This window comes from Neopelma chrysocephalum, unplaced genomic scaffold (assembly GCF_003984885.1).
Source record: "Neopelma chrysocephalum unplaced genomic scaffold, ASM398488v2 Primary Assembly neopelma1_91, whole genome shotgun sequence".
Lineage (NCBI taxonomy): Eukaryota > Metazoa > Chordata > Aves > Passeriformes > Pipridae > Neopelma > Neopelma chrysocephalum.
In genome coordinates this window covers 3,210,517-3,226,245 of record NW_020897753.1, presented here as the reverse complement: position 1 = coordinate 3,226,245, position 15,729 = coordinate 3,210,517, and the positions used below count along the sequence as shown (strand labels likewise).

Below are 15,729 nucleotides of genomic sequence, written 5' to 3'. Positions count from 1 at the left end.
CACTAATGGGAATTATCCATCTGCATTTCAGCCACTCATTTCCTAATCCACCAAAGTGGTCTCTTAACGATCCTCCTTTGTTTTGGCTTCAGATAATTTCAGGCCAGTTTCTGTCTGATAAAAAAGTCGGTACCTACGTAGAAGTGGACATGTTTGGCCTGCCTGTGGACACCAGAAGAAAAGCTCTGAAGACCAAGACCTCTCAAGGCAATGCAGTTAATCCTGTCTGGGAGGAGGAAGCCATAGTGTTTAAGAAGGTCAGTGTAGCACTTGCTTCCCAAAAGGGCATTTTGCTTTTTTTATCTCTGTCCATGGTTTACTGAAACTTTGCACTTGTTAGAAAGAAGAGGAAGAGATTCTGAATAGTTACTTCTTGAACTGTTTGTTGTTAACCACTTTTGCTGAACTTTGGCTTCTCTGGTTGTGCCAGCGACTGCTAAAATAAGCGAGTTTGAGGTCACCTTGGTTGTTTCCCTGGCGCAGCTGGAAGCAGCAGATGTGGTGATGGGATCAGCACACACAGATCCCAGCAGCAGCTCAGCTGAATGGTCGTGGCATTTTGCCTTGGCTGAGCAGCCCTCCTGGTAACCTGGGAGCTGGACAATGTAGATACAGCCCTAGTGACCTGCTGGCTGAGCCAAAGCAATCTGCTGTCTGTGCTCAGCACTGGATTGTGCTGGATAAATACAGCCCAGGTGAGGAAACCACATAAATCCCATCCACTTGAGACATAACCTTCTGAGCTGCTCATGCAATTTGAACAGTATCACTCAGACATAATTCTCTAAACTTTAAAGGAGCAGAAAATACTGAGCATGTTTTAGGACTGTGCAAGGCGAATGTCTTATTGTGCTCTGCAATCCACCTGAAGCCAAAATTTGAACAGAATCTCTGGCTTTTGCTTATTGACCACCCTGATTAAGTGTGTGTATATCTATATCTGTATCTGTCTGTCTATCTCCTGAGTCCAGGTGTGTGTAAAACAATTTATTTCATATTTCTCCCAGCAAATGCAGTTCACAGAGATGTTTATATTGTGGGTACTTGCAGCACTGCTTTCTAAGGAGTAGGGCTCCTTTCCCTGGATATTTGGCCTTCTGAATGACTTCCCTTTGGCAGCCTGCCAGAGCTCAAGTTTGGAAACATCACTAGCATTTTTCTTCTGCAATGAACTTCTAATTAGTGTACTTGGTTTCTCTATTTAGTTAACGATCGTGCCTGACTGCTTCTGTGCTCGGGGAGGCATAAGCTACTATTTTTAGTAATGTTAAAAATAAATTAGAGAAGCTCTGAGGTTTGGATTGTTGCTTTTTTCTTTTCTTTTCTCTCAATGGCATATATTCTGAAAAAAATAAAGGCATATTTATGCCCAATTTTAAAATATGTGTATTTCTATGTAAGTAAGAAAATGAGATGGATTATGCTACACAATTTTTCAAGTAGTGGTAAAGATCCCTAGCTTAGTAGGATGGTTTAGTGACCTTTTCTGATTCTTGTCTAGGTGGTTTTACCTTCCCTGGCATGTTTGAGGCTGGCAGTGTATGAAGAAGGAGGGAAGTTTATTGGTCATCGGATATTACCGGTCTCAGCAATTCGACCAGGTAAAGCTATTTCTCCATTGAGACAGACATTGTGGAATGAAGAGAAACAGCAAGGCAGAACCTCAACTGCTGTAAATCAGACTTGTTATTTGAATAACCTGTCTCAGCTTTGAAAAAGAAAAATACCATATTTCACCAGAAATTTAAATCCAGGAAAACCAATGGAATTAAATCATCAGAGGCATGGTTGGTACTTACTTGTCTCCAGTACATCAACTTCATGCTGGACAGCTTTATCCTAAACAGTGCAACTGTACACTTTTAAGAGGAAAGAGGGCAGCAACAGCCAATTTTGATGCCATCTTTGTGAGAATAGGAGATGGCTGGGAATTAAAGCAAAGTAAAGTATGCTCCTCTCACGTAATTTCTACACTCATGCAAAGACTGACCTATATGCAAGCTGTTGTATCTCTGTAACACCTTTAAATCAACCCAAAAATACTTTCATCTTCATACTGAAAATTAAAAGAAAAATATCATTAGTGGTCTCTTCTAAATTATATTATTATTTCTGTTATAATTAGTGGCCACTTAAATGGGAATTGTCTTGTGCGACAGCTCAGCCCTTGTTTTCCAGGCCAGAGCCTTGTTAGAGATCCTTTTTCAGAAGGATGCAGTGACATTGGCAGTTTGAGCAAGAGGAGTGTTCAAATTCAGTGCCAGCTTTTCCAGTGAGGGGAAGAAACTAAATTAGGGCAAGCATATGGGCCATAAACATGCTTCCAGCTTCACTCACACTGCAAAAGGAAGAATATCTCTATCTGTACCTTATCTAGTCAGTCCCAGCAGCAGCACAAAACTCACCTGTCCCTGTATCTTACAGTTGTCCATATTATTCCTGAAGAAGAATCTCCACACGTTTTTCATGAGCCAACTCAGTTTATCAATCCAGCAGAAAGCTGTTTTACCCCAGCTGCATTTTCTGCTGGCTCAGTGGCTATAACTGCCTCATGGGGGACCTGCCGAGCTCCAGAGGAAGATGGGTGACTGGGGAGGAGAAGGGGGATGAGAGGGATTTCCCCCCTGTGGTAAAAGTGAGCTCTGGCCACGGGTCCCCTCTCGTAGGGCCTTGCCCCACGTGCAGCACAGAGTCCATTCATCACATCACCGAATCCTGGACCTGGTTTTAAGCTTTTGCTCCTTGGAACAAAGACCACTGTGTGAAATCATGCAAAGGACTTCTGAGAGCTGTTACCCACAGGCCTATTTTCTGTCCTTTTGACTAATCATTAGTTTACACCATGTGATGGAGAGCAGCATGTTGGGGTTAGTTTATTTAAATACTGAAAATTTGTTGGAGGAGGTTGAGAGAACTGAGAACTCTTTGTAGTGTGTAATTTCTCTCTTTGCTGAGATGCTGTTGAAAACTGTATGATACTGTCACACAAAGCCACAGAGTTACCAATATTCCCAAAGCAAGGATTTAACTGTTACTTGGAGAGGGAGTTGTTCCTATCAGCCAAGATTCCCCCAGATAAATGCATCCTGCTCATGACTCGTATCCTGACACTGCCCACGTGTGCAGCTCCCAATCCATGCCTTAGGAGAGCAGCCTCAGGCATGGTGGGAGAGACACCAATTTGTGAGGCAGAGGGTGCAGCTTTGCAGCACTGCAATGCTGTGTGAGTTTGGTGGGGCTGGAATTCCTTCTCTCCCATTCCTGTGCACTTCCATCACTGTCTTTAAACTGTCAATAATGTGTCTGAATGTACAGGGAGGCATTTTGGGGAGTTAACTTGATGGAAGACTCCTGAAAATTGAGAAAGAGCTATGAAACTAAAAAACATCCAGACAAAGGTAATAAAAGAGAATGCATAAAAAATTAAATAAATTACAATTTTCAGCATTATTCACGTATGTAAAAATAAAGGGAAAATATGATTTTAAAAGACAGTATCATGTGCCTATCCAAGAGTCCTGTGTCTGTGAACTTCTGTCTGAAACCCTTCAGGTAAATCTTTCCCTTCCAGAAGTCCCTGGAGTTGGTTGCTTAGTTGGAGCCACACTATAGATAACAAATGATAACACAATTACATTGGAAATGCCTGTGGAAGGGTTTATGCTCTGAACTGGCTGTCTCTTTATTTTGCAGGCTATCACTACATCTGTTTGAGGAATGAGAGGAACCAGCCTTTGACACTGCCAGCCCTCTTTGTGTACATAGAGGTCAAAGACTATGTACCTGATACTTATGCAGGTAATTCGGTGACATTTTCCTACTGGGGAATATAAAGGTTAATTGAAACACAAAATACATGTGGTGTAGAGGACTTGCCAGATTGGGATAACAGTCCTGTGAATAAAGGCCTGCATCTGATGGATCATTCTGTCTCATCACTGGCAGGAGATGGCCTGATTTACAGGGACTTGCCTGAGGTTTGGGATTAGGGCCAACTCTTTTATTTTCAGCAGACTCTAAAGGAGGAAATACCCCGGGCATCTGCCATTGGAACACAAATGAAACTTTGCTTGCACGACACACTGGGGTGTAATTGTTCCCTAAGCAAAGAGCCGTGCTTAAGGTAGAGAATTGTATTTTGGCATTGGCTGTAAACAAGGGTAGGTTTAAATGCCATACTGTGAAAGACCATCTCCAGTGAAAAACAGTGTTCTGTGTAGCTATTTCAGTTTTTTTAAACCATAGAACTTTTACAGAACTTTTTACCTCTCTGTGCCTCGTGTGAAGCAGGATCCTAATGGGCTGATGCTGTAAGCTTCAAAAATGTATAATAAAAAGACTGCAGAAAATGCACATCCATGAGACCCAAGCACAAAATCAAGGAGGGTTTGTATTTGTACATGGTGATGTCCTCCCCTCAACTGCTCTTTCTGGGTCCTGGGAGTATCTATCAGCAGCAAACTTGTGTGGAAAATACTACCTCTTTCTTAAACCCTGAGGAGCACTGGAACCATAACACGAGGGCTTTGAAACTCAAGTATTTGCCTTATTTCTAGATGTGATTGAGGCCTTATCCAATCCAATCAGATACGTAAACTTGATGGAGCAGAGAGCCAAGCAACTGGCTGCACTGACTCTGGAAGATGAGGAGGAGGTAAAGAAAGAGGTAAGGGAGGTTTCTGAGCCTCTGAAAGTTACGCTGCAGTATTTGAAAGCACCTGTTTTGCTTAGAAGGACAAATATTGAAAAGCCTTGGAAATGGTATGTGAAGTTCTCCTGTAGAATGAGAGTCAGGTAACACCACAGCCAAGGAGCTTTGCCCGTGTGTGTGGTGTCACTGAAGGCAGCATGCTGTGCACTGAGGAAAACTGCTGTTCAGAGGTAAAGAAGATGAAAAGCCGTATTGCGTGTATGCTGCACAACTCTGTTATGTACTAACTGAAATCTTTGTAAGTCATTACAAGTTGTTTTGCCATGTAATGCTGGTTCCCCTTACAGAATACTCAACTCTGTGTCAGTGGCCTTTCCTGAAAATATTACAAATTGTACAGAATTTCAGACTGATTCTGGAGAGCTTACTCTGTAGAGAAACATTAGTGTAGCTCAGATTATCATTTCTCTCTGTATTCACTGCAAGCAAACGTGTCCTAAAGAGACAGAGGATGATTACACAGTTATTTAGGTGGGAAGGAGCCTCTGGAGTTCAACTGGTCCAACCCTTCATAGATGTTAGAAAGAGTGATGAAGAGGGAGGAGGAGACCATAGTCAATAAATGTTCAGGCCTGTTGTAGCTTAGCTGAAAGCTGTGGGAGCCACAGTTCCAGTTGTTAGGTATCTGTTTGGGTAATGTGGTTACCTACAGACTGACCTGTAAACCTGTTTTTGTGTATAATTGAAGGTGTGCATACAAATGCACAGATGTTACTCTGAGCATAACTGAGAATCCTGACAGTTCAGCTTTGGATCTGATGAACTCTGTACACATTCAGGTGTTCTCTCTGTCCCAGACATTGTCACTGGGACATCTTCTAGTGTTTGAAAATATCAGCTTTGCCTTTCAAACATTGCTTGTGTCAGATGTTCACTGTGTGAATCAAAAGGCACTTGGTGCAGGTGTCTAGTGAAGATGGAGAAATGCTTTGTAATCCTAAGCTGCCCTCAGCTCTGGTGCCTGTCTTCTTCAATTCTCAGATGCACAGAACCTCACTGAACTAGATTTTGTAACCAAGAATACATTCCCAAAGCAGACCAGATGAGTGAAAGTCATTGCAATTCAGTGGCCAACAATTTACTCTTTGTGCAGTGTCACAAGTTCTGCTGAATGAGGACACTGTGAAATGCTCAGTAGTATCTTAGACATTTATCTAGGACACTCTACACATGAGATTCTATATTAATAGCAAAGAGGTTTTTTTTAACATAATCTTTTCAATACCTTAGAGGTCATTTTTACTTTTGAAAACCTACAGATTTTCCTGGTGTGTACAGGCTTATTTGTTAGTTGGAAACATTCTGCCATAAACTATCTTCTACAGCAAATAGGAAGAAGGAAAGATGACTTGTAGTACTACTGTGTGTCAGGGAGCTTGGGAGCTCCTGAAGGAGCTGTTTTGGGGTAGCAGCTGTATGCTGTAAAAGAAAACTGAAGTGATTGTGGTGGTGCATTTGCTAAAAATGGGGAGTGGTTTGAGTTGGCTGCAGTATCCAGGGACAGGTACAAAAATGCTGCTTCAAGTGGCAACCTGAGTTCACCACTGTTACCTTCTATTTATAGAGGCACATCCTGGGTAAGATATGCAGCCAATCTGAACTTGGAAATGGTGAATTACCTCACAATTTTTTGTGATGGTAACATTTGCTTCATCTGGGCTGGCTGTTTTCTTCACTTACACTGGCCCATGACAATCACACTGGTTAATAATTGCAAGTGCATTCACTGGCAACATACCTGAACAAACCCAGGTGTGCTTGCCAGAAAAGTACCCATAAGTGCACCTGTATTCACTTTTCCAATGTCCAGTTGCAAATTTACACACTACAAATGATGGTGTGCAAAGCTGTGCTGTCTCCTAGCACAGATTCCACCTCCCCACATCTCTTTGCTTCCCCTGAGCTGGGCTCTTGCAGCTGTCAGAGGAAAACTAAGGGGTTTTTTGGTTTGCTATCTAGAACTTTAAACCTCAAACTCTGAAGGAAGTTCCTCAGGCTCCTTGCAGAGCAGTAGTCAAATAAGCTACTTAATAGTGAGTTGTTTTGAACAAGTAAATCAGCCTTTCTTTAGGCTTCATGTTACACTGCCTGTTGATAATCAGTGTAATTACAGAAACAAAGAATGCTGAAGAACTTAGAGAAGTTCCAGCATCTTTTCTGTATTTCTTTGTGAATTTTCCAGCATTAAGTGTAACAGGAATTCTACCTTTCTGGTCAGTTCTTGCTTTCCAGCCTGGCCTTGGAACAGCTGTTCTTGGAGAATGGAAGCATGTTAATACCTGCACCGTGGGTTTTGCACCTTAAACTGTATTTATCTGAATAATTTGTAAATCTTTCGGAGCATATAGGTGGTCTTGTCTTCCCCTGCCTACTGTCCTTTACAGACAGGAGGAATAATCCAAAGAAATTTCATTGGGAAGAGTTAATCCCAGCCTAAAGTAGTTTGATGTAACTGGCTTGTACATTTCCACCCCCACAGCCACGGGAGCAGAAGTGTGTAGGGGCCTGGGAAAAGCCAGACAGAGTAAAATGCACTTTGGCTGTGCCTGTTGGTGAAATGTCCCTGGGCCTGCCTGTTAATTCCCACCACAGAGTTGGAGTCAGGAGGCCTTCCTGGCTCATTAATGTGTCTGACCTGTTGTTTATGCCCATAAAACAGCGTTGAAATGGAAGCTGTTGTTTTGCATGCCTGGGTATAAATCAGATGAGGCCATTCAGCTTTTTTGGTTAAATAAAATTATTTTGATAGGGGCAGCAAACAACAAAACATCTCTAGGAGAGCAGCTGCACTTTGCACATCCGATAGCACTGTTTAAATTGAAAATTCAGGCACAATTTTACAAGTCATAACGATCACACCGAGGTACAGTAATGGAAATTAAGTTGATCTGACACTTCTTACAGAGAGCTGCTTACACTGGGTTATGCTTTGCCAAAGAGGATGGAGGCAAACTGGCTTAAGAACTGCCCCCCCTCAATCCCAGTACGTTGGGAATACAGCTCCTTCTGTCTGTAGAAATAAAAATAGACCGTATCGATGCACATGGGTATGTTTCTTCCTACTTAGTAAATACACTAAGTATATTTACTAAGTAAATACATATATATTTATATTTATATATATTTACTAAGTATTGCAAAGGACATGGCAACGTGTGAAATGGAAACCAACTTCTGAGAATATTGAGAGTATAAATTAAAAGGCCTCGATTACGTCATGTTTTAAAAAGAGCCTGAAATATTCTCCACCAAAGAAAAATCATGTTTACTTTGGCATTCTGAGTGATGAATTATGAGAAGAGAAAGTGCTTTTTGATGAGATTAGACTGCTTGATGTAGTGAAAATTACTCTTTATTCACTTGGTGATCGTGTCTCACGTTTCTGCTTTGGTTTCTGAAAACAGCTGTTTCATGTCCAAAACTGACAGGCTGCATTAATAGTTTCTCAACAAGCTGTGATGCAGCATTTTGCAGCACATACAAACCTAGTCTCCAAAAAAGAAAATACCCACTTTCCCCATGCAGTGACTTTTGGGGCACAGACCTGCCGGAAGTCAGGAATTCCAGCTTTATTTGCATTAAATGTTGATGATCTAAGTATTGATTTTATTAAACTAATGAATTGCAGCCTGTGAGGAGCATTTTAAGGAGAATTAAGGGGGATAACCATGTCTGTGTGTGTTTGTCACAGCTACAGCTTTTGCCAGTCACACTTCCTCTGTCATAAATGTTGGCTGGGCCATGTTTTTCCATATCTTACTGCAGTTATTCCTGCTTGATATAAATGAAGTTGTTGGCACTGGATTTCAATTGTATCACTTGTCTCTCCTGTAATTTTGGTAGAAATCAGCTGTTGAGACAGAAATTATTTTGCAACACACAGTGTGTTGTCAGGGCCAGGCTGAAGGGAACCAGCAGCAGGAGCAGTGAGATCAAAATGCATTTTACCTCTGTTGATGCAGTGCAGGCTGATATTTTGCAAAGTGTGGAGTGGTCACGGGGCGGGGGGGGGAGGAAAAACAACAACTGTGGTATCCTGCCTCTGCATGCAACGTGATTACCATCAAAGAGTGGAATGGAAGCAGCTGAGGGAACAAGTCCAGAACTGCCCCGAGGACACCATGGCAACTGGCCCCTCGCAGGGACAGCAGGAAGCAGGGCCTGGCCATTTCCAAATAGGAATTGCTTTGAATGACCTTCTGTTCGCTCAGCGCTGGGGGCTTGCTTAAAACCTCGTGCTCCCAAGGAAAACTGTGAGATGATCAGTGTGTGGTACTGAAAGCCTGAGCCTTGAGGAGACTGGAGAGAAGAAAAAGATTGTGGAAAATGCTTAAATATTTGGATACCACAGATGTGTTCATGCAGCAGGATGGAGGTACTGTTTACATATTATCCTTGGAGTGTAATTACAAGAATGTAGGATCTTGGGAATCAGAAGTATGTCTCTGTTCTGGAAGAGTGGTGATTAATGATAGTGCTGTGTCTATCTATGAAATTTAAAAGTAATTTTGTGCACACGTTTTGTTCACAGCAGGGATTTGAGCAGCATTTTCATGCCAGCACCCACATTATTTCTAGAAAGATTTTATGGCAGAGAACAGTGCTTTTCAATAAAATACGGGTTTCACATCTGGTGCAGCTGATGTATACTGTACTGAACAATGTCCCTGATGAGTTATATCCACTTAAAATACTTTTTCAGAATAAAACATGCTCTATTTCTTCTTGAAATCTACCCTGCAGAAACGAGCCACCTGGGTTACTATGGCTCTTAAAGATATCTTTTTTCGTTGTTTTCTTTTAGGATGATTTTTAGATGTAACATTTACAGAATTTTAAAGGAGCATAAAGTAGACTTGCAGTTAAGCCCATTGGTTGGGGAGAATAATGAAAATCATTATATATTTTCAGATTGACCACGGAGATGCACCATCTGAAGCTAACAGTGAACCAAGGCCAACACCAGCAGAGAATGGAGTGAATTACACAGCCTCTCTTACACCGAAACCAGCAACTCAGGTTGTCCACAGCCAACCAGCACCAGGTAAAAAAATTAAAATTTTACAAGTGCTTTGTGTTTAAAGAACAAAGGGGAGTTGTGTGTGTTTGGTTTGGTTGGATAAAATAGGTAGAAGCTTTCTCACCACTTTGCTGTTAGGGCTAGTCTTCTTCAGATACACAAATATCTTCTATTTAAGCGTTGCTTTTGTGGTGAAACTGAACTTCATTACAAGGAAGAAAATGTGCTAGGGTTTTGTTGTTGTCATTGTTGTTGCAAGTGCAGAAATCTCTTGGAATTGTTTTTACAAATCTGCCCAGTTTATACACATAATTACATCTTGGTCCACACACACAAAAACAGTCTTAGGTACTTATCTGTGTTTTCTGTGGACATACGTCCTGTAACAAATGCTTGTCAAACCACAGTGTTTGTAATTTTATGACTGCAGTCTGCACAGGCTTAGTCTGACTGACTTCCAAGGAGCTGGATCCTCCTTGTGTGCAGAGATTTTGCACTGACCTCGTAATGCAGGGCAGTCGCACTGTCAGCCTGGTGCCACTGAAATGACTCCTGTGAGGGAGTTCGGTGGCATTCCCCTTATAAATAAACCAACAAAGCTCAGGTGGGTTTTTGGAAGGTCACCTTTTCGTGTTCCTTCCCAGGGTTATGTTGTTGTCCAGCTCAAGGTGTGCTTTCTCGAATGGTTAATAAATGCCCATGTCAGTGTGTGTCCTGTGTCACCTGCCATGTTCTGACACCCAGTCAAGCAGCACAATAATGGCTGTTGTTGTAAAAGAATTAGAACTACTCATCTCTTTTACCTCCAGGTTCGGTGAAAGCACCTGCCAAGACAGAAGATCTTATTCAGAGTGTCCTCACAGGTAATAAATGCACGGGTCACACTGCATGAATGACATGCTTTTTTGTCAGGAAAACAGGTTTTTTATGGAATAGGCCCCCTGGCTTAGGCATTTCTTTGAGTGATTAGAACTGCAGTAACTCCTAGAAAATGTACGTGCCATGTTTTCTTCCTCAGATTTGAAGTTATTAATGTTTGAGCACATTCCATGAGATTGGGTGCCAACAGGGAATTTTTTAAAAATATCCCATTGTTGTAGTTTCACAAGCACCAAGGTACCATCTAATGCAGACGAAAGACCAGCATTATTCTGAGAACAGGAGCTAAATTTTTCCTGAATATAGTGAATAGGAGTGAAACCATTTTATCTTCATTAGCCTTGCAGTGTTTCCAGTGCTCCTGCAAAGCTGAAAATTACCATTTCACTGAGCAAACTGGCCTGCCAGTTACATGGGGCCTACGGTTCAACTGGGAGCCGTGTCCTCCAGCTTGGAGTTAGTTTAGATTGCAAATCTCATAAATCAGTTGATTTTATAGTTGTTCTTCTACATTAGAACCCGCTCCATGCCCAAATCCTGTGCAGACCTACATTTAGGTGTGGAAAACAGGTAAGATGTGATATTCTGTGTGTTGGTTGCCTCTTACTCAGTCTCCCTCACGTGCAGTAGAAAGAGCCTGGCCTGGAGCGTGGGAGCACCTGCTGGCCTCCCACAATCCATCTGCTGTCTGGGGAGGGATCTTCAGCCTGCCTTTTCCAGAGCTGTGACCCCAGATCATGGAAATCATCATTCCTTCAGGCCCATTGTGGTTTTGAATTCTGCTTTGGGGTGAGCTCAGCGTTCAGCCACCAGTCCTTGGCTGGACTGGCAGCCAGGGCACTCTAACTCTTCTGAGGCAGAGTCTCCACCAAGAGAAGGGAAGTCTCTCCCGAGATTCCGTGGGAATACTGGGACAGATGCCTCCAGCCAGTGCCCAGGTCAAGGCAGGAGGACAGGAGAGTGAGGGGAGTTTAGGCATCAGCATGTTAACAGGGCCCATCCAGAGGGAAGGGAGACCTGAAGTGTTGGGACAGTGGGTACAAAAAGGACCTGTGGTCATATCTATGTAAGATCACATTTTTATATGTTGGGCTGATGAAAATCTTCAGCATCTGAAAGGGGTTGAGGAAAGAAAGCAGAAGGATTTTATTTTGCTACACTTCTTGGTGTTCTTAATTTTCATCTCTCTTCTTACTCATATCAAATAAATTTGCCACAGTGTTTTCAGTCTAGTTACCTTATTTGCAGGTAAATCTACTCAGTTAGTTCATGCTATCATTTAATTTACCCACAGTGAACAGGCTTTGTTTCATTCCTGGCTTCACTGATTGAAATCGTGCATTGTTAGAAAATTAAAGTGGCTTTTGTTATTGTCATTGTAGAAGTGGAAGCACAGACTATTGAGGAGCTGAAACAACAGAAGGCTTTTGTTAAGCTTCAGAAGAAGCACTACAAGGAAATGAAGGACCTTGTGAAGAGGCACCACAAGAAAACCACCGACCTCATCAAAGAGCACACTGCAAAGTATAACGAAATCCAAAATGACTATCTGAGGAGAAGAGCAGTTTTAGAAAAAACAGCAAAAAGAGACAGCAAGAAAAGGTATGTTAAGCAGCTTTCCTGATCTTGGTAGTAGAGGTCTTTACTCAAGTCTTCTTTTCTAGTAGCCAATAAATGGAGGTGACATTAGAGCACAGAAAAAAATCAAAAGCAGCAAGATCCCTAGTTAATGGGGATGAGAGCATTGTCTCCAAGTGAGAGCCTTGAAAAAAACTCATGATAGAGGGCATCAGATGTAGAATTAGAGAAAAGAAACACCTGAAGGTTATTAAGATCTGACTACCATTTAAATCATGATTGATCCAGAACACTTGGGGAATCTTTTAATGACTGCTTGGCTTTGCTTCTGCGTGCACACTCCTTCTGTGCTCTCTCTTTTTCCAAGCCTTGCATCACCCTGTCCCTTTGTGTGTTTTGATACAATTTTTGTATTTTTTGTTTAGGTAATAGTAAAAAATGAGGGTTGTATTTATCATTTTCAGTTTGAATTACAAAGACTGTAATGACTTACTAATCTTCACACAATTATTGCCTTGTTCCTATGATAAGGAACTGTATATTAATAAAGTTCAATTCTTAACTCCTGGCAAACATGCATACACATAGATCCAATCGGTGTCTGATACTCTTGCAATTGAATTTTTATTTCTCCCACTGGTGCATCATTCTTGTTTTAACATCATTTATTTTTTAAAGTAATTAGATAAGCACAGAAGTCCTTTAACTTTTACATGAAGCTGATATGGCTGCAGTTCTTAAGTACGAAGACATTGAATAAAAAAAAAATTACTGATACTTTTTGGTAGGAGATCATCAGAGAAAAAAGCTGCAAGCATGGTCTGGCTGCCAAGCTTGTTGATAGTCCCTCTAAATGTAAGTGACTGGGATTCAGGCCATAACTTGTCCCTAGGCAGGAGCTTATTCATTTAAGCTCTACTGATGACAGAATGTCATTGGGCTTAATAAGAGCTTGACACTCATAATATATCTACATTCAGCTGGCCTTAACTGTTGCCAGTTTTCAGGCTTCCATGTTCTACACTTGAGTTTAATAAACTCCCTTAATGACTGGTTGTCAACTGCAGGCACAGGGGTGTTTGATCTGCTGTGTTTTCTGTCATCAGAGTGCGTGACAGACAAAACAACGTCATGTTTCTGTTTTCTCTACCATATTCTGTTCACGTTTAAGCAGAATATCAAACCGAATAAATACAATGACTTGTTTATCTTCGAGCAAAAAAGGATTTGTTTTGTTTGGGGTTTATTTTGCTGTGTTATGATCTGACCATAAATCATTCCTGATATCAGGCAGTAAAACCCTGCAGTTCCAGTCCGTGGAGCTGTCACAGGAGTTTCAGAGACCTGAAGTTTTATGGGCAAATAGAGAGAAGTCTGAAGGTTAAAAAACCGGAGGTTACATTTTAAAAAGGCAGGAATACATTTGTAGGGGGTTTCAAACCTGCAAGTACATTTTATCTCAGGCAGCAGCCTTCTAATGGAATCCTGCATCCCAAGGAAAAAGGCGATTTGTATCATTTTAAATTATTACTGAAGGTATTTGCCTGTAACTGCAAAGTATAAATCACTACTTCATCAGGAGTCCCTGTATCAGACAGCCATAAAAATGTGTTGTCTCTGCTCAGAAGCAATCTGTGCTTCATGCCCTTGTCTAAAATTGAGCCCAGATTCAGTAAACTCAATGTCTGCAGGAAGTCTGAAATATTTATTTATCCACATGCACAAGTGTTTTGTTGGTGTTGTTCTGAAGTCCCTTTAACGATCGTGTCTTGTAAAAAAACAGTATTTGAGCCAGGGTTTAGAAATAGGCCTTAATTCTTTTTCCCAAATATGCAAGAGGAATGTCAGCTTTAAAATGTGTAATGGAATAATACACTGATTGTCATATTCATTAATGCTGTCTTCTGGCTCTGTAATATTTAAATTCCCCTCACCTATCACACTGACACCACTTAACCTCTTAGCAGAATATTCAAATACAATAAAAATACAAGAAATAAAACGAGGCTACCTTGGGATTTGTGTCCTCGGGCCGATGGAAGCAGATTCCCATTATTTCAGTTGGAGCCACTCTTAATTGACAGCAGCTGCACACTCGAACCTGGGAGAGAGGAGAGAGGCAGCCAGTGTGGCAAGTTCTCTGCATTGTAATCCCTGCACATTTCTGAGTAGCAAACTCATTTTTCTCCCGGTGTCAGCCCCCTCTGTTCAAGGTTTTGTTGTTTTGTCCATCTCCTGCGCTGTTCTGACGTTTCCCAGGCAACTGATTTAACACCTGAGCACGGCAGCAAACACAGCAGCAGAGCAGGGACACAGCATAATCTTAGTTTTTCATATATTTTCCTTGGGTTTGGTTTAGTGCTGGTCTGAGAGTGATACTGGTTTTGCTGCTTGTTTTTCACTTGAGCAGTTTAGTGTCCTCACGTCTTCTTTCACGGTTACATCCACCCTTCCTTGTGTCTTAAGGAAGAGTAAAATACACCCAAACTGTTCCTTAGTGTTGCTTTTTAGCTTCCTTGACGTGTTGTTCCTTTGCTCCCGTGTGTTGCCCGTCTGAGCTTTGCTCCCCATCGGGGTGTTCACTTCCCTTCCAAAGGCAGCAAATCCATGGAGCCCTTTCCTCTGTGCGTGCTATGCATGGCATTTCCTGAAGGGGGGACAAAATACCAAAAAAAAGGGATGTTCCTGCCATTTTAAGCGTTTTGTAAGTGCAGATGTAAAGTTGGGCTTTTAAATTTATTGCTGTGAGTGCAGGCAAGGATGACTCAGTTTCCAAAATACTTTGCATTCACCGTTTCTGCTGAGGGCTGTGCAGCTTTGAAGTTCAGCTTACGTGACTGGAAGTGGATAAACAAGTTCCATGAGCATCTGTTTATGGGAAATCTTGGCAGTATAGCTAATTTATACTAGATCTGGTTGACAGCACCATGGTGGGTCAGTAAAGTGAGGTTTAAAAGCAATAGCCATCCTGTTAATAAACTGCTAATACTGTTTTTTCCCTAAAAGATTAAATTATTGGACTTATGGCAGCTAAAATCACTTATCTTGTGGTGCTGAGGAAATTATTAATGGGATATTTATAAACGTTAGCCTTAAAAACAAGTGTAAGTGAGGCGGAGTGTCCATGCCTTGTGACTGAAACCTCGGGGGGGGTGTGTGTGCCTTTGCAGGTCTGAGACGGGCAGCCCAGACCACAGTTCAACCATTGAGCAGGAATTGGCTGCACTGGACTCTGAGATGACCCAGAAGCTCGTGGAGCTGAAGGAGAAGCAACAGCAGCAGCTGCTGAACCTGCGGCAGGAGCAGTATTACAGTGAGAAGTACCAGAAACGAGAGCACATCAAACTGGTACGTTTGTCGTGGCTCTGCTTTCCCTCAGCCAGCTCGGGGCGGGCAGTGAAGACAGCACGCCGGAATGACATGGAGCCTCCTTGTGTCACTTTGCCACTAACACTTCCAGCAGCTTGGAAGGCTTTGCATGGAAGGCAGAAAGGCAACAGGGTTGTTACTACCTCTAGTTACATAAGTCTCAGTTTGCTGC

General features: G+C 41.9%; 1 protein-coding gene across 2 annotated transcripts in view; it reads left to right on the top strand.

Moving 5' to 3' along the window:
• Window positions 1-15,729, top strand: part of PLCB1 (phospholipase C beta 1) — a 335,327-nt gene that overhangs the window by 258,839 nt on the left and 60,759 nt on the right. For both annotated transcript variants that reach the window (XM_027693456.1, XM_027693457.1), the window contains exons 20-27: window positions 93-257; window positions 1,502-1,601; window positions 3,694-3,798; window positions 4,557-4,666; window positions 9,623-9,755; window positions 10,541-10,594; window positions 11,993-12,212; window positions 15,359-15,536. In XM_027693456.1, coding sequence (XP_027549257.1) covers window positions 93-257; window positions 1,502-1,601; window positions 3,694-3,798; window positions 4,557-4,666; window positions 9,623-9,755; window positions 10,541-10,594; window positions 11,993-12,212; window positions 15,359-15,536 — 1,065 coding nt within the window. The remainder of the gene's footprint in view (window positions 1-92; window positions 258-1,501; window positions 1,602-3,693; window positions 3,799-4,556; window positions 4,667-9,622; window positions 9,756-10,540; window positions 10,595-11,992; window positions 12,213-15,358; window positions 15,537-15,729) is intronic.